Source organism: Pavona decussata, unplaced genomic scaffold (assembly GCF_977016875.1).
Source record: "Pavona decussata unplaced genomic scaffold, jaPavDecu1.1 SCAFFOLD_71, whole genome shotgun sequence".
Classification (NCBI taxonomy): Eukaryota; Metazoa; Cnidaria; class Anthozoa; order Scleractinia; family Agariciidae; genus Pavona; species Pavona decussata.
Window position 1 is genome coordinate 1,774,336 of NW_028145490.1, and position 22,752 is coordinate 1,797,087.

The window sequence follows — 22,752 nt, forward strand, 5'->3', positions numbered from 1 at the left end:
TTAGTGGCGCGAATTTCACTAAGCTACTGACATCTTTAAGGCGAAATTCAAATAAAAACAAATCAACAGCGTTCTTATCCGTCATCTTGCCAAAAATCTTAAGCGAGCTTAAAATGTCAGGAGTTCAAAAAGCACCATAATGAGCAAGAGGTGCTCTCAACACAAGATGTATAACACGCCGGCGTTTCAGATTAAGGCGACCTGTTTTAATTTAGGACAGTGCTTCCTTCGTTAGTGCGAGCACGTTCTGTGCATCACGAGACCTAGAAACCTTCTAATGAAAAGATATTTTTGCGCGATTACTGAGCGGGAAAAGCAGATCTTAATAAGAGCTATTGAATCCAGAAAGAAAAGTGGCAAAATAAGCTAAAATGCCACATTGTATGCTATGCATTTGAAGGCTTTAAAGATTTTAGTACCGCATGTTGCTAAAGGCAACACGAGCGCTTCTATCAGGAATCGAAACTAGGACCTTCCGATTACTTGTTCGGATGCTCTACCACTGACTGAGCTAAAGTAGACTCGTGGCAGCTAAGGCCATTAAACTAGGTTTTCCATTGTTTTCTTTGGATTCAAATAGCTCTTGCCAAGATCTCCTTTTCCCGCATAGTCATCAACTGCCCCAAAATATCTATTAGTGGGCACTGACTGCACTTAACATATTAGGTCAATATGGTTCAATGAGAACAAAGTCCTTAGTACGCATTAAGGGCCAGGTGTAGATTAGGGGAAGTTTTTCCACGGACTAGGTGCTGACAAGCTAGCATACTAAGGTTTCAAAGCTTACAGGTGATGGCATTCGCGTGTAACGTGAGACTTTCGATTTTAAAAAGCTTCCAAAATGTTTAATTTAACCCACAATGCGGGGAAAGGAAACTATTGCTGCCCTTGGTTGACTCATGACCAAAGTTCATAGCCAGCGAACCATCTTTCAAAAAACTACTTTAGCACACTGCAAGGACTGTACTGCGACATACGAGTTTTAAAATTCTGGTGAATCTGAGAGAAGGGGGGCTGGAGAAATGATCCTCTCTTCTGAGATACTTGTATCGCTGGTGTCTGACACCCTCAGCTCTTTCTGCATGCTAGCTATGTCATTGTCGATTTCATCAATTTCAGCCTGAAGATCCTCTGAAACAAAAAGAATCATAGGGAGATAAGCATCCTTAAAGTTTTTTATGCGGAATTTTATATTATTTTGTGTATCGGACAAGATCACTGAGTCAACTCCGCACTGAAACCCCTTGGGCTTTCTTTCTTTTTTTTTTTTTTTGAAGAACAAAGCCAGGATTGACGTTGTCAGTAACGATTATCTTGTCTTTTACTTACTGACATTCCAGTAATAACTTAAGCATCAATGGTGTGTTCGATTGGCCCTATTCGGTGGAATAGGAATACAGACAATGATAACTTAAAATTCCTTATAAGAGGTTTCTGAGGTTACTGGAACACCAAGGAATAATGACTTAACCGATATTTAAAATTACATAGAAAACAAACGCAAAATTTTGGGGTTAGATTTTCATCTTCATATCAATAGCCTACGAATTTGAAATCACCCTGAGAAATCCCGGGACATTTTATAAAGAAATGTGCATTGCCTGTTGATTTATATAAACACTTCAAAGTTTTTCACAACACTCGAGGAGTGGAAGAGGCATTTCTTTCACGTTCTTAAAAACGCCCTCGGCGCTGTTTTAATTTCAGTTTAAACATAAACCGCAACAGTTAAGTAATATAGCCGATCACGTTAACGTAAACTTACCCGAGAGGATATCATCGTGTTCCTTATCCTTCTTTGATTTCTTTGGCGTTTCACTCAGGCACTGATCCTTTTTAGAGGTTTTTCTCTTCAGCGTTGATTCTTTCCTGGGTGCCGTGTTTTTCTTTACAGCATTTGACTGTGCAACCTCCCGACCACCGTCTTTGCGATCGTCGGGTTTACTTTCAGGTTTAGCGAGCGCTGGGCTTACAAAACTGGGTTTCAATAGGTTAGGCATTTTGGAACCTTTGCCAGTTTTGCCTTCCTTTGCCATAGGAGGCTTAAAAGCTTTCACTAGCTTTGGTAAAGATTTCTTCCGAGCCGTGCCTTCGTCGAGGGGAACGCGAACATCTGTACTGGCAGTTGACCTTTTAAGGGCAAAACTTGGTTTGTGTGGTTTGGGCGGATGCTGTTCAGAATGCGCAGCTTCTTTAAACGCTTCTTTCTGATCTGAAACTTCAGAACTTGAGGCTCCTTCCTCGTTACTATTCCTGGATTCCTTAATTTCTCTTTCTTGCTCCAACGAAGTCGTCTTCTTTTTTACCACATTTCTTGCTCCATTCTTTTGAGAATCAAGCTCTTTACTCACTTTCTTAACTTCACTGTCACAGGACTGTGATGAGCTTCTCTTGTTATCTTTCATCAATGACAGTTTAACTTTGGCCTCTTTTTCAACAGGGCTATCTTGAGAGACGCTCACGGCTTCGCCTTTACTTCTCTTTTTTCCTTGTTGTTTGCCTTTAGGAACACTCAGTTTGGACTTGCTAGAAGTCGAAATCTCACAAATATTCTCCTCATGTTCCACTACTGAATTATCATTATTTTTTATGATAACTTTTGCAGCCTTTTCCTTTTTTGGTTTGCTTTCTTTGGACACCTTTTTCTTCTGTGTTTTAGCTGATGACTCAGTACTTGTGACAGCGTTCTCGGCCAATTTTTCTTCCACTTTTCCTTTAGTAGTATCCATGTTGTTTTCAGTGTTTCCTTTGGCATCCTCAGTCACCTTTCGTTTCTTTCCACCTTGTGCTTCTGAGACCTTTCTCTTTTTAACAGCTTTTCTTTCTGCGATGTTCATTTCAGATATCTTTCCCTCACTTGGCGAATTTAGAGTCTTATTTTTGTTAGCGACGGCTTGTTCATAATCTAGGTTAGCGCTTAAGGTGGAAGGAACTGAACTTTCAAGGTCTTCACTGAGTTCGGGAGTATCACCGTTCTTGTTTTGGTTTCCCTCAATCCGTTGCTCGTGGATTGACTCATCCAGATGTTTCTCAGAATCAGCACTGTCGTCGACGCTATTCTCAGATGACCGTTCTAAGGGGAAATACGGGACAAGAAATTATTAGAGCGTATATCAATTGATCATTACAGGGAGGGAATTACGCAGTGTTCCATAACACAGTTAGTCCGTACTGACCCTAGAATTAGCAAACATATTTTACTCTAGCCTTATTATTGCCAGTTTCAGGTTACAAAAAGAAGAACACAATCCAACATTTCTGTAGAGTCAATCAGAGAAGTTGAAGTAAATCACTTATTTGAAGTTAAATTCCAATAAACAATAATAAGTTACCGACGCATTAATTCCGCTGAACTTTCTGTTATTTACCTTTGCCGTGGGGGCACGCCATCTTTGTCTTCTTCTGTTTCTTCTTGCCTCCGTTTGCATTCTTTTCGTTAGAAGAATCCCTTTCCTTAGTCTGCTGTGCCTTCTTTGTCTTGCTTTTGGATGGCTTGGTCGAGCGCTTCTCTTTAGGGGTTGTAGGCTTGGATGCAGATTTTGCTTTAACTTGTTTAATCTCTTCTGGACTGCTGCAACTGTTGCTGCAACCACTGCTGTAAATTTCCTGGCTTGATGATTCTGTAACTTAACAGGTGAAACAGAGTCAAGGATACACGTTGCAACAAAGTATAAAACCTTGCACCCAATACTGACTAGAAAACGGAAGTGAGTCTACACTACTGACCAATATATCATTGTTTCTCGGGATTATTGTAATCATTGTAGACATTGTAGACATTGTAGACGCCTCTTATCATTGCATATGACTGAAGGGTTCCTAGGATGGTGGAGGGTGAAGTACGAATGGCTACGAAACGAGGAAACTTGTGCCACTCGGCGACAAATCAGTTCTGGATGACGCTTGGTACAGTGATTTGTTTCTTTTTTTATGGAGGTGTACGTTATCACTTTATGCTTTGTTCATGATGCGTGTGACAATTCCAAGGTTTCACGCACATTGCAGCTTAGAAACTGCGCCCAACGCTGCACCAAAGACTATTATGTCGTACTCGATTTTTTTTTTCAATTTTTACTCACTTGTTTTAACTGTTCTTTTAGCTATTTCAATTTTCTTCAAGCGTAACTGAAACTGAAAATAATACAATCTGAAATTCTACGAACTATCTCAATAATCCTGCCTCCCAGTCAGTGCATCTAAGCACTGTTCTATATGGGTTCACAAAGTTTAAAGTTGTCCAATTTCGAAGAAAGGTTTTGTTACCTGAATCACTAAGTTCTTCCGTTTCAAGGCTAACTGAGCGCTCCTTCTCTTCTACTGCCTTTTTACCAATGGGTCCTTTGTAACGTGCTGCGAAGCCGTATTCTGCTAGTCGACTCTGAAAAACAGAAGTTTTTATAACGTCTTCGAAACACCCAATTTTCAAAGAGGATATAGAAGATCTAGAATGGAATTTGTTTTTTTTTTTAATTTAACAGTCAACATAAATGAAAACCTCGATACATTTAGCATTGTGAAATTTACACGTGAAGAACAAAATATATACAATGACATTGTAATTTACGAATTGATGCTCACGCGATCGGATCCTCAGTTTCTGTAGCATAATGCAACTAGAAATGTTACAATTACCCCCCGAATGGGCTGCTATTCCACCAAAGGGTTACTAGCCCACCATTTTGTTGTCTGGATGGAGGTAGACAGTGTGAAGTTTCTTGGCATGGAAAGAATACGACAATGTGGGAACTAGCCTTCCCTTGAACCCTCGACCTTTTGAGCTTCTGGTCAAAAGTGCGATGAAAACTCCTAAGAGCTAACAAGTACACCACGCGTTCTCCTCCTACATCGCCCCTTCTTTTTAATAATTATTGGAAATTAAGGTAGGAAATGCAACCTGACCAGAAGCCCATGACTTGACGTCATAAGCATCTACACGAAGTGTACTACAAAAGAACCGTCGCACTGACGTGACCACAATTTATAAAGAACGACATGTTAAAAACAGTGCGAGTTAGAGTACCTGAAGAGACATTTGTGCTGCCTTTCGTGCTGCTAGGGTAGCTGCCGTGAGTTGTCTTCTGTAATTCTTCCCTCCATGTGTGACCTGTATTATGAGACATCAGAAAATTACTCAACGATGTTCCTTCCGGGAAAAAGTCGGTACGAGCAAACAGAGAAACTGAAACTGAGATGCTATCTCTAAAAGTTCAATAATAAAGAGTCAAAAAGTGGGATTCAGTTTTAAAACATAGCCAGAATCCCACACTACTATTGAGTCAAAATTCCACTGACCGCCCAAAACCTTATTTGTTGTGTTCATTTGAATGGCCTTGTCTTCCTTATGCGGATTACTGACATCTACTTGTGGTAATTTAGAAAACTACACAAGAAAGACGTGTACTTGATGGTGCGTTTTTTTAAGAAAGTAGTAGCTTGCAACTGATTTCCTTATGACGTCGGAGCTCGAGCCTTCTTTCGGATACGCTATCAAAACGCCGTTGGAAACAAAAGCATTGATGATGTTTAAAACATTCACGAACTTGTCCCAGAGTAATTACAACAACTCTTCACTTACCGCCATACTGAGTATAATTTGTGGAATTTACAAGGTACACTCGCTTTGCCCAACCCATACAGATTATTTAAAGCGAACATTTAGTCACAGCACTGTGTGGGCCATTTTATGAAATAACTTGCCCCGAGAACTTAGGGATGCTGGCTCCGTTGGGAAATTAAACAGGCAAAAACTCAATCAGATTCCTAACATCTGATGTTGAAACAGTAAAACAGTTCTTAAGCATTTATTATTATTTTTTGTTATTTTTTCACTTAACTGATGGTTATCCGTGTTTTAAATAAAGTTTACTAGTACAACAACAATGGTCACGGCTCAATAGCAAGCCGCGTGCAAACAGACCTTTCCCATGTCCTCAGGATCATCATCAATAGAAAAGTTACGGATAGAAACAGCATTGACCCATGTTCTCGACACTTCCTTATCGAAAAACACCACATGGTACATCAGCTGCAATTTATTGAAAAGTGAGTTTCAGCATAATGGCAACAAGTTACAGATACTGATAAGCAGTCATGGAAGGAAAACTTAGCTGCTACTAATTTGAGAAGGACTGAAATTAAGAAAAGACCGGCAGTTATAACTAAAAAGCAACAACTCACTTACTGCCGGAAATTCTCGCGATACTTTGCTACGCTAATTTTGTTTATTTGTCGTTTTTTCTTTTTGCAAATACAAAGAATTAATTGAATCCTCCTTGTATTAAAATTAGTATATATATATACCTGAAGCGTTTTCTTTGCGATCAGATGCTAACTGGTTAAAAAGCGCGAAAAATAATTGAAAATTGAATTTCTTACAAAGTGCGTGTTATAAAATCCATGTAATATACCTTGATTAACTTGTTACACGGAAATGTAGAATTGAAGGTATGCGATGTAGATGAACGTTATAGCTCACAATCGAGAAAGCGTTTAACAGAATGATTGAGAAAAGCAAACTGACGTCTTCCTTTGCTCAACAGATCTGGCCGATTCTGAGCCCGGCCTCCTGTTATTGAAAGTACGTCGGGTTCGGTTGAAACCACTGCGGGCTATTCTTCTGATGTGTGGCAGGGTAAAAATACTTTTTATACGATAACCACACCAATCACAGGGGCTCATGTCTCATAAGATTTATTGTGACTCAAGCTTCCGAGAAGCTACACGCTACCTAGTCCATACTCAACTAAAATCTCTAATTTTCGTTTACATTCAGTAGATTTAAGTTACCGGAGTAACATTGTCGTCATCAGTTTCACAATAGTAACCATAATCAGGGTCGTCCTCCATCATTGCAGGCCACCTGTTTAGATGTTGAAAGAGAAGAGTTAAAATCTGATAGCTGGAGACTGCTGCTGAGATCTCAAAGAAACAAACTATTCCGTTTGAGGGAAACCTAGCGAATAAAACAGGCGTTCGAGTTGTTATTGTTGCTTCAATGGGGTACAGAGAAAAACGTTTTGAATCAGTTCAAGGCAACTAACTTATTGGGAATTGTCGAGAGTAACATACGAAATCAGAATCCAACCTTACTTCTTGCGGCAACTGTCTCGCCTTATTCTACGTATACCAGCTTTGAGACTCAGAGTAACCAACCAATCACAAGCACGTTTTGAATCAAGGGTTACTTTCTGAGGAAAATGTGGTGCTGCGTCGGTGGGGAGTAGAACGGATGTTTGGTTTATCAATAGAGTTGACAACTAAAGGTAAATTGGCCGCCGTAAATAAAGAGATTCGAGCGCTGACGTTTCGAGCGTAAGCCCTTCGTCAGAGCGAATCGAAGGTTTACCCTTCAAAATTGTTAAAAGTAGAATTTCGAGTAATGGAAATTGTATGCGTAAAATAACTTCACAAAAGTTTTTCCCCTAGACTTTAACCCGACTTGGGGCTCCTGGAGAGGACTTATTGGATAACTTTTTGAATCATGTAAGAGCGCTGAAATATGCCTGTGTTTTAATATTAGTCTCACTACTGGAAGATTTGTCAATGTAATGCCCAGAAACAACTCACAATTGTATAATACTTTTTAAACGTAAGTAACAATCTGTATCACTCACTACAGGACTTCCAGACTCACCACGGGTAGCCAATCATCTTGGCCCAAACAATTGAACCACTCGGGTAAGGGGTGTACATAACGTCCAAGTTTCCATCTTGACTGTCAAATGTTTCTGGTGAAACACTACATGCATTGTAACTTTCATCTAGAAATAATTAACAAAAAAGATATTAGAGAAACTGGAACTATCCAATGGCATGAAGTGTGTGAAAAAATAGCCAGCAAAGAAAGCCTCGACACAGTGCACCCCACTTTAGCTACCGCACGTAGACGTTGCCACACCATTTAAGGCCAATCTGTTTTTCCCACAGCTCAGCAAAACTAAATTCTTGTTTTGTAAACATCTGAACAACTCAATTGTTAAAATAAAATCTATGAATTTTTTGTAAGCAGCACGATTACCTGAACACAATATGTAGACTAATCGTGATTAATTACATTTGTTTTACGAACACAAACAGGCCTTTAACAAATATAAATAATTGTTCGTGTCGAAGGGGATAATATAACCGAAAAACCTAACACCGTGGAGAGGATCTAATCGCTTTCAGCTAACCGTTAATTATTGAAATGAGTTGGGAAGAATTTCTTACTTTCGTTCATGGAACACACCCATCTTTCTGGTATATCGCTTGGATCGACATTATTTTGGAGGAATCTCCATTTCGCACAATGAGGGATGCTGCACTGGGCCCACGTTCCTTGTTTTCCAGCATCTTGTGGGTGATCAAGGTGTTCAGAATCCTACAAAATGAATAATTCGTCCAGCACTATGTCACAGAAACAGCAAGGAGTCATTTCGTGTACAGTCAAAGTCGCATGTCCACTCCTAGATAAGTTTGTTCCTGAACGGTAGGAGGGAGAATCTGCCCCACCTTACATAACGTCATCAGCGTCAAACGGAAGCAATGACGCCATGCTACATAAATTACGTCATTGTTACCATCTTGGATTTCTCGACTTTTGAAAACCTTACAAACTGCGTCAAAATTGACTCATAAACTGTGAGCAATCAAAACCAGTTTAAAAGATTTAAAAGTCAAATTTGGAAAAATATGCCTGACGAAATGTTATTGGCATGAAGACAATGACGCACTTTAACACTGACAAGTCACACCAAATTCTTTGTTGCATGATAAAAGGAATGATCACGAAGATCCCCGGAACTTTTGTTCGGACTGAAAAAGCTATTAGCTATTGGCACTTGACTTTTGAATTCCGCCAAGGTTGAACAGGCTTAAGTTTAACAAAAATTGTTAGACATCAGATGCACATCGTAAAATACAATTTATTTTTAAGTTAACGTCCAACAGAGGCAAGTCTATACAGAAGAAACTATTTTGGTGGGAACTCTATTATTTGACAGCCCTTTCACCGCACACACAAATACATTTTTTAAAAGTTAATTGCCTTACCACTTTTGATGTACCAGTATCTTGCTCTCGGTCAGCACTCTTTCGTTTTGTAACTTTTCTAGGCTTTGCCAGCTTTCTTTTGCGTTTCTCAAAGTTCTGTCCTTGGCTGTGAGAGTTTGACTGTTGAGAATCATCTTGATTCTGTTCGAAAAGAAGGGAGGATTAAAAAAAAAAAAAAAAAAAGAAGCACACACAGAAAAACAGAAAAACGAAACAAAAACAAAAAAACAAACATAGACCGTGACAAGAATTGTCAAATTCGTGTAATATGTTTGATTTTTGCTAAACAAGGAACAAAGTGAACTAAATGTAAACTGAAGCTTTAATAATTTCATTTGAACATCTATTACCTGGCTTGAATTATGGTTATGTTTGTCAACAGGGTCAAAGTCGCCACAGCTGGTTGGAACACACTGAACGTTTTCCTCACTCTCGCAAAGAGGATCGTGTACTGAAAAAAAAATTGGAAATACAGAAGATACGCATACTGGGAAGCTATAAATCTACTTTCAAATGAATGAATGAATGAATGAATGAATGAATGAATGAATGAATGAATGAATGAATGAATGAATGAATGAATGATTGATTGATTGATTGATTGATTGATTGATTGATTGATTGATTGATTGATTGATTGAATGAATGAATGAATGAATGAATGAATGAATGAATGAATGAATGAATGAATGAGTGGGTGAGTGAGTGAGTGAGTGAGTGAGTGAGTGAGTGAGTGAGTGAGTGAGTGAGTGAGTGAGTGAGTGAGTGAATGAATGAATGAATGAATAAATGAGTGGGTGAATGAGTGAGTGAGTGAGTGAGTGAGTGAGTGAGTGAGTGAGTGAGTGAGTGAGTGAGTGAGTGAGTGAGTGAGTGAGTGAGTGAGTGAGTGAATGAATGAATAAATGGATCAGACCTTTTGCCGTTTCGTCTTGTTCTGTGTCACTTTCTTGCATATTTTGTATGGAGTCTGACAATTCTGGATAGAGCTCTGGCACTGGAACACTCAGTCCTTCACTGAATTCAGTTTCCCACACTGGCTCCTGCTCACAACTAACCAAGGACTTGGAAAAGACTGGCTCTGAAGATCGGTTTTCCTAAACAAGATGATCACCAGGTGAAATATTACAATCTAATCGACTATTACTTCTTTTCTTTATCCAGTAGCTGGTATAGATGGATTTTGAGACAGTCATAAACAACAACAACAACAACAACAACAACAACAACAACAGCGACATAAAAAAACAACAAAACAAAACAATAGTATCCATATTAATATTTATTACCTTGTATAATTTGCTTCGAGACTTGCTCTTTGATAAGAGGGTTCCTTCCTTTGCTTTAGACTGTTTCTTTTTGCGTTTCTCTGCAAGGAACAACATTTCGGTGCAATAATTTCTGATTATTAATTTAGGCTTTCAGAAAGGGTTTGGCGCATAAAATGGGCTGAGGGCGAACGAGCAGAATTTCTGATGGGTCAATCAGCTGCATTTTATGGATCCAAACATGGTAAAACTTGAAAAGATTACCGCACACTTTGTAGTTTTCTTTCACCGATTTTCAAAGAAATCAATTCAAGAAAGTGCGTCAACTGAAACTTTTCTATTGTTCTCCTCGTTTCCACAGGTTTTGCACGAGGCCGGCAATAGCTATTTATATTTTCAAGTTGTTGTTGGGTTCACAAAAGTACAAAACTGCTAGCTGACCTATATTTTTCGCATTTTTAACCACACGTTTGCCCCTCTGAAACTCTGAAAACTTCAACGAAAGGAATTAACGTTAAAATTGCTAAAAAAAAAGGGGCTTAAAACTGATCTAAAAAACTTTAAAAAAATTTCCCAAATTTTCGAACCGTATCTCTGGTCCTTCTTCGGGGGACAATGAATCTGAAATTCAAAATCACTGCTTCTAGTTTTCCAGTTCAGATATCCACCGAAACGAACCTTTGAGACAATCACTTACAGGCAAAGCACAGAAGGAATAGGGGAAAATGCTTCAACGTCCCTGTGGAAATATGGCTTTTTTTGCGCTGCATCATGCGCAAATCCGTTGAGTCCAAATAGTACAAGTCTTAACGAGAATAAAAAAACAAACTACCCTGATATAATATCCTGTGACCTAACCTTTTGACTGTGCTCTGTTCTTTGAGATTTTTTATTATTATTTTTTTTTTGTTTAGTGTTTAATAATAGCTAAGTGCATAGGCTGCCATTTTTGCTGTTTGTAGCAAATGAGTTAGCTAGCATTTTGGTTCAGTTATAAAAGTCTTAAGCTTAAAAATTAGACCACGTTTAACCACAGCGATAGCAAAATATTAGATGGTTTAAATAGAGAAAACGATTCACACAAATTAAAGCCTAAATCATGTTCGAAAATCCCAAAACCATTTGAAATCTAGGACCAACTTCAAGCTACGATACGCGATACAAAGCAGCGAAACTAAATCACAGTCTCTTTCTTTTTTCTTATTTACCGCTGTAAGTTGACAGCATCTCAAGAAATGCTCACCACAGTATTACCTATTAACGACGTTATGCAAGTACAAATTCAAACCCCTTACCTTTTATAAGCTTCTTAAACGCTTTTGCTTCATTAAATGACGGAGAAGTGGTCGCCATTTCTCATTTCTTCGTCGTATTTTCCCGCCACTTTCATGTGGCGGCCGCGGCAAAGTTGCGGAGTCACGTGATACACGAAATGAATTTTGTGATTGTTGTTTTGGTTGTCTCAGGTCTGTTGAAACTTATATATTTTAAAGATGTGAAGATGCACGCAAGCAAACTGCTCTTTCGTCTGGGTTTTCACTTCAAGCGAAAGCACTATTGTGACGGCATGGATGAAAAACATACGTCATACACACAAAAAGAGCGCGCGCAGCCAGTTAGAGGGCGTTTGCATGATATCGCTTTCATTACGTTAGGACAGTGTCGAGACAGAACAGTGGGTCTTCGAGATCAGTGACAACTTGCTTTTTTAATGCATGAAATCGTTTTTATAACGGTGTGAGCTTCGTTCACCGTACCCGTGCTATGATTTGAGCGGCCTTCCCGCACTTATATGACACGAGAACGAGAATCTTAAGGAATTGTGACCAGTATGACCCGGTAACCGTAGCGGTATCACGTAAACACGCCCTTGGAACAAACTGGTGGTTCTCCGAGACGCAATTTTCCATTAAAGAGTACCCTACTAGTAGCAGAGCCTCCTTTCCCATATTTCTGAGCCAGGATATTCCGGCTCGAAAAAACGTTAAGTGAAGCTATGTTATTTTTCCTTCCAAAAATCCAAAAACCGTCCCTTGGGAGTTTCAAGTTAGTTTATTTTAACAGTGAGTTGCCCTGAACCCTGGATTTAGATCAAGTAGACTATTCTTGTGACTGGCAAAAATGGAGCTTTTACGGGTATTTCAGTTTCCAGGAATACCATCCTTCAAAGATAAGTACACAATTCTTATTTGAACTTGATTTTATTGACTTTACTGTCATCTACACTAACATTACAACAAAGAGATTACAGTTAGACATTAAAAAAAGGGAAAAAAGGCAAAACGCTGCTTCGAGTCGTTTTAATCAGACCCATACTTTGTTGGTCAGTACCTCTGCTCTCTAAGGACAAGGTTCGTACGTTATCTGTTTCCTAAACGTCCGTGACTTTTCACGACCATATGCGGGGACAAAATCCATGACTCTGGAAATACTGAATAGACCAATTTCGGTATATTAAAATTCTAGCTTGGCTACGAGGAATAAAACAAAGGAAAGTAATTATTCATCTCTGAATCTCAATGAATTATCATGATTCCCCTCAGCGTCGCAGCCAAGCTAGAATTTTAATATATCGAAATTGGTCTTTTGCCACACTATAAAATTAATCTCGCCTCTCGATGGGAAAATAGCCTATTTGAGCTTTGATAATATGCAGGCAAGAATATAAGCAGTTCATATGCGGTCTGAGAAAACACAAGACGGTAGACAGATTACAAGGTCATTTGCCATAAATTGAGACAACGATCTTATTATGTTCCGGAAAAAATATAATTTTCCATGACTTTTCATGAATTCTTTTCGTTTTCCAGGATTTCCAGGCTTGGATTTTACAGTGTTCACCAGAATTTCCATGACCCGTACGGTGAACCTTGAGGAGAAATTTGTTAGCGCTGGCGACAAGTTGCCGCGAGCGACAAACATTCCCGTGCGCTTTCTGTGTATCATTGCCCGAGAGAAAAGAGGTATTCTTGACCACAACTAAAAAACATTACTACAACAGTTAATTTCCATTAAAAATGCTGAGTGTTTTTTGCTAGCAAAATTAGTGTTAACACTACAAATTACTGCAATGATTTGTACCCTAATGCCTCTTGTCAGTTTTTACTCAAAATTACTCTTTCAAAGGTAGCGAAGCAGAGCTAGTGATTAGTATTTTGGAGCTGTCATGCACAATCAAGCATCATCCCCCCAAAACACGGAGCTGTATCACGGGAAAGTATTCCGCAATCGTACTAAAAAGGGAAGACTCGCACATTACACGAAAATGAAAATCCTCGGAGTGTGTTAATAAAGGCACTAGGGTAGGTTTTCTTAACAAAGCTTATCCTACTGCTTTACCTACAGAAATTTTTTGGTCTTTTCGAAGACTTCGCTCCGTCGTGTTTTAGGGTATTAAAGTCGGCGAAACCTTTTTTTTTTTTTTTGGTTTTCTTTGTTTTTGGTCCTTCCTTTTTGCTTTTGTTTTGTTCTTTTATTGTTCAAGTTTCAAGAGACTGATAGCTTTTATTTGGATTTATGCCAAAGTTTTTGAAACGAAAACGTTTGCGAACAGTTTCTAAAGTGAAACGTTTTGAACTCGCAACCTTTGAGAACGGTCTCCAAAACAAACAATTTTGAAAACGCAACTTTTTGTGGCGGTCTCCAAAGTGGAAAGCTTTGAAAACACAAACTTTTGAGAACGGTCTCCAAAACAAAAAATCTTAAAAGCGAAAACTTTTGAGAGCGCATTCCTTTGAAACCGTATCCGTGTGGACAATATAGAAAAGCAGGATTGTAAAAAAAGCATCAGCACTGAAAACGGAAACTTTCTTTGCGATTTCGAGTTCCGTAAACTTGAACCATACAATACGCTTCCAAAACGCAAACTTTTGAAAGCGGTCTTCATAGTGGTATGTCTTGAGAAGCAAACTTTTGAAAACGGACTCTTAAAATCCTGGTTGACGGGGCTTTTGTTTAAGGTCACTAATTCCGTGATTTTGAAAGGGAGGAGTTTTTTTTGCTACACTAGATTTCCGCGAATTTTCTTAGGTTAATAAAGAAGCCCGTTTCTTTTTTGGCATTGAAAGAAATATCACGAAAAAAGGAGAATTTTCCCGTAAAAGGATACTGTATCGACGCCACGAAAGTACTTTTTTGGAAAAAAAAAAAAGGGCGCTCTTCTGTTCTTAATTCTGTCCACACACCACCTCCAACTCGCTTGCTGGGAATAGCCACAAGCTAACGAAATACCTTTCGGAGTGTTCACACACTTTCCGATTGGTCAATAAGAATCGGAAAATCTTCGGGTGCTTTACTTCAACGAACATATGCCGACAGTGTTACTTTATCCTGACTCAAGAGCAAAGTATCACTGGCGCCGAGCGTAAAGCAATCCCGTGTTTCAAGCCAAGTAGAAATATTATAAAGCGCAAATGTGACATCGTCTATTTGATAGACTTGCCACAAGTACAAGGATTTAGGAATCACTACAGAACTAATCTCTAACTATCTATAATGCTACATTACGACATGATTTGTAGAACATTTTATCACTTTTTAAACAGTAGCGCTTTATTTGTAGTGTCCCCAGTTAGTTCAGGTAGCTAAATAACCCAGACACTGAAATAAAGTCATTCATTCTGTGATGGATTTGGAAACTATAAAACGATTAGATCACTGGGCTGGCTTCTCAAACTCGCACCACAAAACATTTTGAGCCCAAAAACTATTTACACTTTTCTTGTTAAATCACTTTCCGTTTTTAGTCGCTTTTTGTCATTTTCCAGCGTAACTAGTTTCAAGATGAGCCATCAAAATCGACAAAAATAAATTTCTGGTGAAGCACTGTTATTGAATTTGCTTTTCCGAGCCCAAACTGTTTTGGGGGGTTTGACAAGCGCACACCCAGTTACTAGTCCGACAGACCATACCCTTTTTTTCTTACAGTGAACTTTAGGATTGGCATTTCAGCAAAGGGAATTCTTTTCGTTTTTGAACTGAAAAAAAAAAAAAAAAAAAAAAAAAAAAAAAAATCGGCCTTCATGCCATAAAAAGGGCAGAGATGGGTATATTTAGAGAGGTTTATAACCTCGTTCTTATACATTGTGTATTCGCAGTTTCAAAATTAAACTTTTTTCTCTTTCAATTTTTTCTCGGTTAGTATCCTAAAAATTATTTTCAAATATAACACATTTCTAAACCTACTTATACAATATAAAAATCTTACAAATTAGTAAGTTGAAATATTAAGAAATGGCAACCTACATTTTTCTATACTAAACTATTGGAAATTAATTTCAAAATATGAAGAAATACCGTTTTCTATACCTACGATACATATAAAAAAGTAAACAAATAAATGTATCACTAAATGTACAGAATATTAGCCCGTGAGTTGGCAACGTGCCTGACCAATCCCATGGTTCTGGCAAAACTGCACAAAAGAGCACAACTTCAACGCAATGTACGTCATATTCGGCTCACCATGGTGATACGTTTTAGGGCTTAATGTTTGTCTCCTCATTAGGTCATATTTGTTTTTGTGTCATCGTCACACTTATATGCAACCAATGGTGGTAAAATGCCTACAGCTACATTATTTGTTGTTTTCTAACATTAGTAAAAGAATAATTTTCAAGTGTCCTGTAATTAATTTCAAGACCTTTCTATTACCTAATGACTGGTGATCTAGAAGATAAAATATGACACACGCCAGTCACACACAGCAATATAAAGACAGTTTGATCAAGTGTAAGTGATCAAAAATTCAGGGTAAGATTGGCCATTTTCAAAGATAACAAACAGTGCAGGGTTTATTGTATTGTTACAGCATGAGTCATACAGCACAAGAGGGTTAGATGGGTCCTTAGGTGGAGGGCGGGTCAGTGAGCTATTACCGTTAGTGTAAGAACCTACCACTACCCTTGCCAAGAACATCTGCTTAGTTCTACTCTCAGAGGCTGCATACCGATGTGAGTAGTTTGCCTTACAAGCAAAGTAACTTCCCTTCCCATAAGTTGTGCCATGCTTGCCACACATTCTCCAATCAAAGCCTTGTTGGCAGATGGCCTCCACAGTTGTGGGGTTTGTGCCATGAAATAGCTGTCGCTCTTCAGGTTGACTGCCAGATTTCTTGGCCATGCGGCTCTTTCTTCTGCAAAAAAAAAAAAAAAAAGAACCCATAAAAAAGGAAGGGTCATCTGACAGTTGATTTTATCCCTTCAGTGATTCTATACCTTCCATTTTAATGTGCCAGTTATCTGGGAATTTGCCAGCAGACTGTCAGTGCACTGTTAGTGATTGCACAACTGTTGGCTGACATTTCACCTACAATGGGATGGCATATTTGTAAGGAGGCTGTTCTTCAATTCTACGAAGTTACAGATTTGAAGCTGTTACAATTGTAGTTATAAATAAAATAAAAATATTGATCTTCCCTTTATGTCCTATTCCAATATCCTGTTTCCTTTATGTCCAAATTATTTAATTTTGCTACATTTTAAGCTGACTTTGTTCAGATTGAGCCAAACTGTGGCTTTTGCCATGTACAGTCAGTTGACTGTGTATGCTGCATGTCTAAGTGAAGTCATTCAACTGTTGTTAAGTCAAAGAAAGACACTTACTGGATGTATACAGTCCATAATTCTTGGTTCTGCACTCGCTCTATCTTGATAATGTTGTGTCCAGCTTCCATGGTCTCTAGAAATTTCTTCTCTGTTTTCTTGTATTCCTCAGATATGGTGTCTAGTTTTACACGCAGGTAATCCTCACCATCAGGAATATGGGCCCAGTGGGATGGTGAACCATCTGATTCAGCTGCTGGCGAAGTTGGCACTGGCTGAGCAGAGATAACTGCTCGACGTCTGACAAGAAATATTAACAAATACTACTGTAAATCAATCAGACTGAAAGTTAAGTGTGTCGCGATTGGCTAACAACCAGGTTTTAAAACAGGAAAACATACACACTTCTTCCACTCAGAGAATTTCAGTTGTTATTCACCAACAAAAGATGAATCTGTGAATGTGAATATATGAAACATATATCTTCTATTTAATGTTTCATCTGCAGTTCAAAATATGTGTTTCATATATTCTCATTCATTTATTCATCCTTCACGGGTATAATTATGAACTCACAATATGACCAGCTCCCAGTTGGCTTGATAGCTCAGTTGGTAGAGCACTGCACTGGCATCACAGAGGTCATGGGTTTGAATCCCAATAAAGCCTGAATTTTTTTCAGGCTTTCATTTTACAACTGCTTAAGTTGCATACTAACTGCGAGGATCTTTCTTCTATTGTTAATGTAAAGGCACGCAATAAACACAACAGACAATAATTATTGATGGGCAAGATTGGGCAGGGAAAGTACTGGCAAGGCTCGGATGGGGATAGGACCCACCGACCGCATAAGGGATGAGGGGCCTCGGCACATGGCGCCATGCCGAGGGGGTGCCTCATGCCTGTACTGCAAGGCAGACATCGACCTGGGGTAATGTCCTGGCGTAGAATCCAGTCCAGAATGTCAAGATGTCCCCTCCCTGACGGGGCTCCAGCACAGGGCTGAAGGGGTGCCGCAGGCAGCAATTCCCCGCCCTTATTTTATTAATGCTATTTCTTACAGCTTGTTAACAATGCTAGGAAATGGCATGAAAACAAAACCGAACATGCCTTACAAAGGAGTGAAAGCGAAGAACAACAGTAATTAAAAAGGCTACGAAAAAAGGGAGGGTGGGAGGGATTAACCTTGCTGCGTAGAAAACTTGCAGCAATATGAGAAGGGGACGAATGATCAATCGATAATATATGCTTGACCGATTTGTGCTAAATATGGTAAACACCCTGCAGGATGTACCGCTGGGACAACGCGGGCCTTGCTTTGCCAAACATTAACTTTAATTTTCTGCAAAAATATCATAAAAGATGAATCTAAATGGACCTATCACTTTTCACAGTCTTCAGAGCCAATAACATCACAGCACAACTGACAGATGACCAGTAACATCTCGACTTCATTGATCAATCAGATCAATAACCAGAGACATTTAGACCACCTACTGATTCTTCATAATTTACGACTTCCACTCAGGCTGTCAAAACTTAAGTCATTCTCACCTCAACGATCCTTCTCAGGTCTATACACTCCTTCAGATGACATGACTCCTAGGCTCTAACCATTTACAGTTTTAACAAAACAGTAATCACTTTAAGTCCTTTAAATACCTTTGAGCAATGTCTTTCATATTCTGCTTGTTCACAAACTCAGCTGGCCTTCTTCTAACAGGTCTTCTGGTTCTGTGTGTATCATTCTGTTGGTACATTCCTTTGAAGTACAGAGTGTACTTGTGATGTGATGCACTGAAGGAATGGCTATCCTTTTCTGAAACAAAGAAAGAGATTGTACTTAGCATGACATAAGGGTCTTTTTACTGTCTCTTCACTGTCAGTGAAAAGTGTTTGCCAGTAAAGAGAGATGTGGGGTACTTATTGAAAAGATGGGAAGGGTAATATATTCTGGCAGCTGTATCACACAATTATTGTAAATAACATTGTTGTACCTGCGACAAAGTCCCTTTCAAGGCACTGACTGCTGGTGGTGTTAACAGCATGTCCATCACCTGGAGTATCATATGACTGCCATTTGTTATTCTCATCCTGCCAGAACCAATTCCACCTGGTACTGAACACATGGCCTGGTGCGGCAATCACTGATGACACTGTGGAAAGTCGGCGAACCTTGGGTGCCATGGAATTTACAACTGAGAAACCTTGAATGAATGAATTTTGTTTTTTAATAGCACTGATGACAGTGGTAGTCCAAGAATCTGTGTCAGGAGGAAAGCCTGAAGTAAAAATTTGGGGGGGGGGGGGGGGGAGGGTCTCCAAGTGAACATATTTCAAAATCAAAAGAAGCTAATAGACCTATGAGTAACATAATCTTTTGACAAAAAAAAAAAAGCATGAAACAAGTTCAGTTGTGAATGAGATTGGAACTCATGATCTCTGCGATACTGATGCAGTGCTCTCACAAGTGGGCAATAAAACTAGTCATTACATGAATTGGTAATATAACTGTGGAGATGAAGAGATGGAAATTAAATATATGAAAAAGGTATATTTGAATTGCAGATGAAGGAATGGATAAATAATAAATAGGAGACCATTGCAGTTATTGTATCTATCCAACTTGAGCAGTTGTGAAAGAAAGCCTGAACTGCAATGGTCTTTTAATATTTACTAATTCTTTCATCCTCATTTCAAACATGTGTATATCACATATTTCACATCCATCAGTTCACCTCTACGAGTATATTTTTGTTTGACAAAAAGTGGGAACTTAAAGTAGAACTAACCCCCCAACGTTTTTTTTCGCTAAATTAAATCTGCTAATTGTCTCAGTCAAGTATTCGAAAAAGTTATCAAGATTGATAAAATTCCCGCATTTCTAGTGCCGTTTGAACTTTGTCTTCTTAAAACCTACAGCCTCAAATCTGGGAGACCTGGATCGAGTTATACTGTGACGTCATCCCAGGAGTAGGCAGAGTAGCGTGCTATGCTTTCAATAAGCATCTGACTGGGTTTTGACAGCAAGATATTGTCGAAAGCGAAAATTTGAACATGGCCTCACCTGATGAATATATTGAGTCAAGCGAGGTGGAGGACGAGGAAGAGGAGGAGGAGAAAGCGAGGTGGAGCGCAAGTCACGTAATTCAAGCGATGAAAGCAATATGGCGACCTATGCGGGCGAACCCTTGGTGGACGAAGAATGGCAAAAAGTGTACAAAAAAGAAGAAGCAAAAAACAGACAGCTGGAGCAAGACCTTCAAGGTAGACTTAACAGCACAGTACAAGTGGAGTCTTGGTGAGTTTCCTAGAATTATTGTTCATTTCTAAGAATTTCATTTGTGGTACTTGTGTGTACTAAACAAACTTGTAAATGACACACGTATCAGGCATAATGAAGGAGAAGTTGCTCGCATCTAACGAAAATTTTCCCAAGTTGTCTTTTGCCGTTGCCCGCTAAGCATTAACTCCTTGGATGACGTCACAGTCAGGCTCGTCCTATTCTACCTTCATGCGCGGCGGTGGAGCAAACATACTCTAAGGTCTTAAAACAATGAGTTAGCAGTTCTCTGTGCCTTGGTTTGCCCACAGATATAAAAAACATTCAAGTTGTTTTTTTTTTAACAGTACTCCAGTACCACATGACGTGCAAACAGGTTCATGGTCTAAACTTTGGGGCATTTATCAGTTCATTTTCAAAAGCTGTGAATAAACGAGGGTTTGCCTGGGGGGTGGGGGGGGGGGGGGCTAATGGGACAGATCAGCACTGCTGGAATTTAGAAATGAATTTTAGGATTTGGGAAATGTGCAACTCTTAGTCACACCCATAAGAGTAAACTATGGCTCCTTTCAGGGCCTCCTTGAAACATTTATGACCAGTTTATCTGCATTTGATGTAGAAAGAATGTACTCCTAATTGCATTTGGAGTCAAGATTGTGTGGGACAATGAATGGATCTTGGGATGTGTATCTGGCATCCCTGGCATATAATTTTTTACAGGGGCAGATGACATCATCACCAACATGGCAAAGGAGAGAGAGAGCCTGGGATTGAGATCATTGAACACACTCCCTAATATTTGATTATTACTAGTTTTTAGTTACATATTAGCACCTGGTAAAATTGGCACAGCAGTCATATCTTTAAACTGGACCTTGTGAGGAATACCACTGATCACTACATCACAGCTGCTATTTTTCACATCACAGAAAGCATGCTCCAGCATTGTATTCAGCACACTTGGAAAACTCTCCCAGTTGCCATGACCATTGAAAGAAAATTCCCACAAATAAGGTAGCTCTGTGTGGTGATGGATACAACTGTTGCCATAGTTACACTTGCCACGTAGGTTAAATCCACAAATTTCTGTATCCTTTTCTTTGTCATCTTTGGCTCTGGTAGTGACAGCACTAGAATTTGCTGTCTTAGGTGCTACTTTGTCAGGTTTCTCGACATGTACATCGGAGCTTACACTGGCGGTTCGCTTCCTTTCTCTCCCCTTCAAACGTTGAAGCACTTTAAGCTCACTGATAGCATCCATATCATATTCTTCTAACACTCTTTTGTTATGTGGATCAGAAAAATCATGCTCCCTTTTACATCTCTCGCCAAACTTACAATCACCATCAATAAAGTGCTCACAAACGTGCAAACAAGGGCAATTGTCTCCTTTCTTGCAAGTTGCTTTGTTGTAGAACTTGCAAATATCTGGCACAGAGCGAGTGGCTGCGGCTCGCTGGATTTCACTTTCTCCTTCGATGTGTTTCAGAATTTTTTGCAGAATGAGAGTTGAGGAATCCCTATTTAATAGGAAACCGAGACGGAAGCGATCTAGAACACGAACCGTGTGTTCGTCACGATAATTGTGTGATCTTTTACATTTTGCGCCAAATTTGCAGCTTTCTTTGATGAAGAAGGGGCATAAATGTAGACTCTCGCAACCTCTTGTAACACATCCACCTTTTTCACCAGCTTGAGGGCAAAACTCTAACGGCACATCCAACTTCACCGTGACTTTCGATTTCGTTTTACCTCGGCTCGATTGAGTAAATAGCTGGGGAAATCCTTTCACGAATTTAGACGCCCCAACATTTGACACATATCGACGATTGCTTGGAGAAAGTTGTAAAATTGCACGGCCGAGTTCTAACTCTCCACCATCTTCTAGGAAAACTTCTATTAACTCCTCTAATGCGTCTTGCCATCCGTTGTCCGCCATGCTTCTTACTTCCGGGATTGGGAGCCTTCAAATGTTAAGGTCGGTCAGTGCACCGCTCATATAATATCAATTTTATTATCGGTGAGGGGGGTACATGACCAAATTTTTTCTTTTTTTTTGGGGGGGGGGGGGGGGAGGCACCTAGTTTGGGGAGATTCTAAAAGTACATTTTACCAACGACGAAACAAAACCTTTGGACACTATCTTCTCTGACAAAATGCAGGAGGGTGCGGGTTACCAAATGACGTCATATTTCTGTAGTAGAGTTGTCCCGATATATCACGCATGTAGTCACTCAAGTCATCAGTTTGTCAGTACCGACAAACCGACAAAATCAGTGCCGACAAACCGACTGTTTTTGACTAAATTATCCGAGGCCCTAGGTTGCTTTACCGAAAAACCGACAGGTGTCAAACTCTGAAGTTTTTCCGCCCAAATGCGTGGTTCGCTCTGTTCTCTTGACCGTTCAGTGTCACCGTGGTCAAGAAATCAGCGAAAATCTCTTCACTGATATGGAGAGCCGAAAACGTATCGAGGACTTTCTCAGAGACGTGGATGAAGACTTATTGATATATGCTGGTGAATAACGAAGCAATGGTTTTACCAACAGCGAGGGCAATTTCACCACACCGCCACCGAAAATTATACGGCTCAAAGTTAAAACCGAACCTCGGGCTTCAAACGAACTTT

The 22,752-nt window shown here is 39.4% G+C and overlaps 2 protein-coding genes across 4 annotated transcripts; both read right to left on the reverse strand.

The window, feature by feature from the left end:
• Positions 1 to 834: 834 nt before the first annotated feature.
• LOC146477261 (uncharacterized) lies at positions 835 to 11,769 on the reverse strand. Of its 2 annotated transcripts, none has more exons than XM_085113710.1 (14): positions 11,594 to 11,769; positions 10,320 to 10,399; positions 9,947 to 10,127; positions 9,381 to 9,481; positions 9,031 to 9,171; positions 8,209 to 8,359; positions 7,634 to 7,760; positions 6,787 to 6,859; positions 5,918 to 6,025; positions 5,021 to 5,104; positions 4,264 to 4,378; positions 3,369 to 3,620; positions 1,766 to 3,073; positions 835 to 1,131 (listed from the first exon to the last, which is right to left on the reverse strand). In XM_085113710.1, the coding sequence occupies exons 1-14, from the start codon at positions 11,649 to 11,651 to the stop codon at positions 983 to 985; spliced, it is 2,928 nt and encodes a 975-aa protein (XP_084969836.1). In that variant the 5' UTR covers positions 11,652 to 11,769; the 3' UTR covers positions 835 to 982. The 2 variants fall into 2 exon arrangements, with proteins under 2 accessions (XP_084969836.1, XP_084969835.1); XM_085113709.1 differs by having other exon boundaries at positions 3,369 to 3,626; positions 11,594 to 11,768.
• A 1,061-nt stretch (positions 11,770 to 12,830) lies between these two features.
• On the reverse strand, positions 12,831 to 22,098 carry LOC146477262 (protein mono-ADP-ribosyltransferase PARP12-like). 2 transcript variants are annotated; one of them, XM_085113712.1, is made up of 6 exons: positions 20,948 to 22,098; positions 19,732 to 19,739; positions 18,838 to 19,047; positions 18,503 to 18,659; positions 16,901 to 17,140; positions 12,831 to 16,431 (listed from the first exon to the last, which is right to left on the reverse strand). In XM_085113712.1, the coding sequence occupies exons 1-6, from the start codon at positions 22,060 to 22,062 to the stop codon at positions 16,023 to 16,025; spliced, it is 2,139 nt and encodes a 712-aa protein (XP_084969838.1). In that variant the 5' UTR covers positions 22,063 to 22,098; the 3' UTR covers positions 12,831 to 16,022. The 2 variants fall into 2 exon arrangements, with proteins under 2 accessions (XP_084969838.1, XP_084969837.1); XM_085113711.1 differs by lacking the exon at positions 19,732 to 19,739 and having other exon boundaries at positions 20,958 to 22,098.
• Between the last annotated feature and the right edge of the window lie 654 nt (positions 22,099 to 22,752).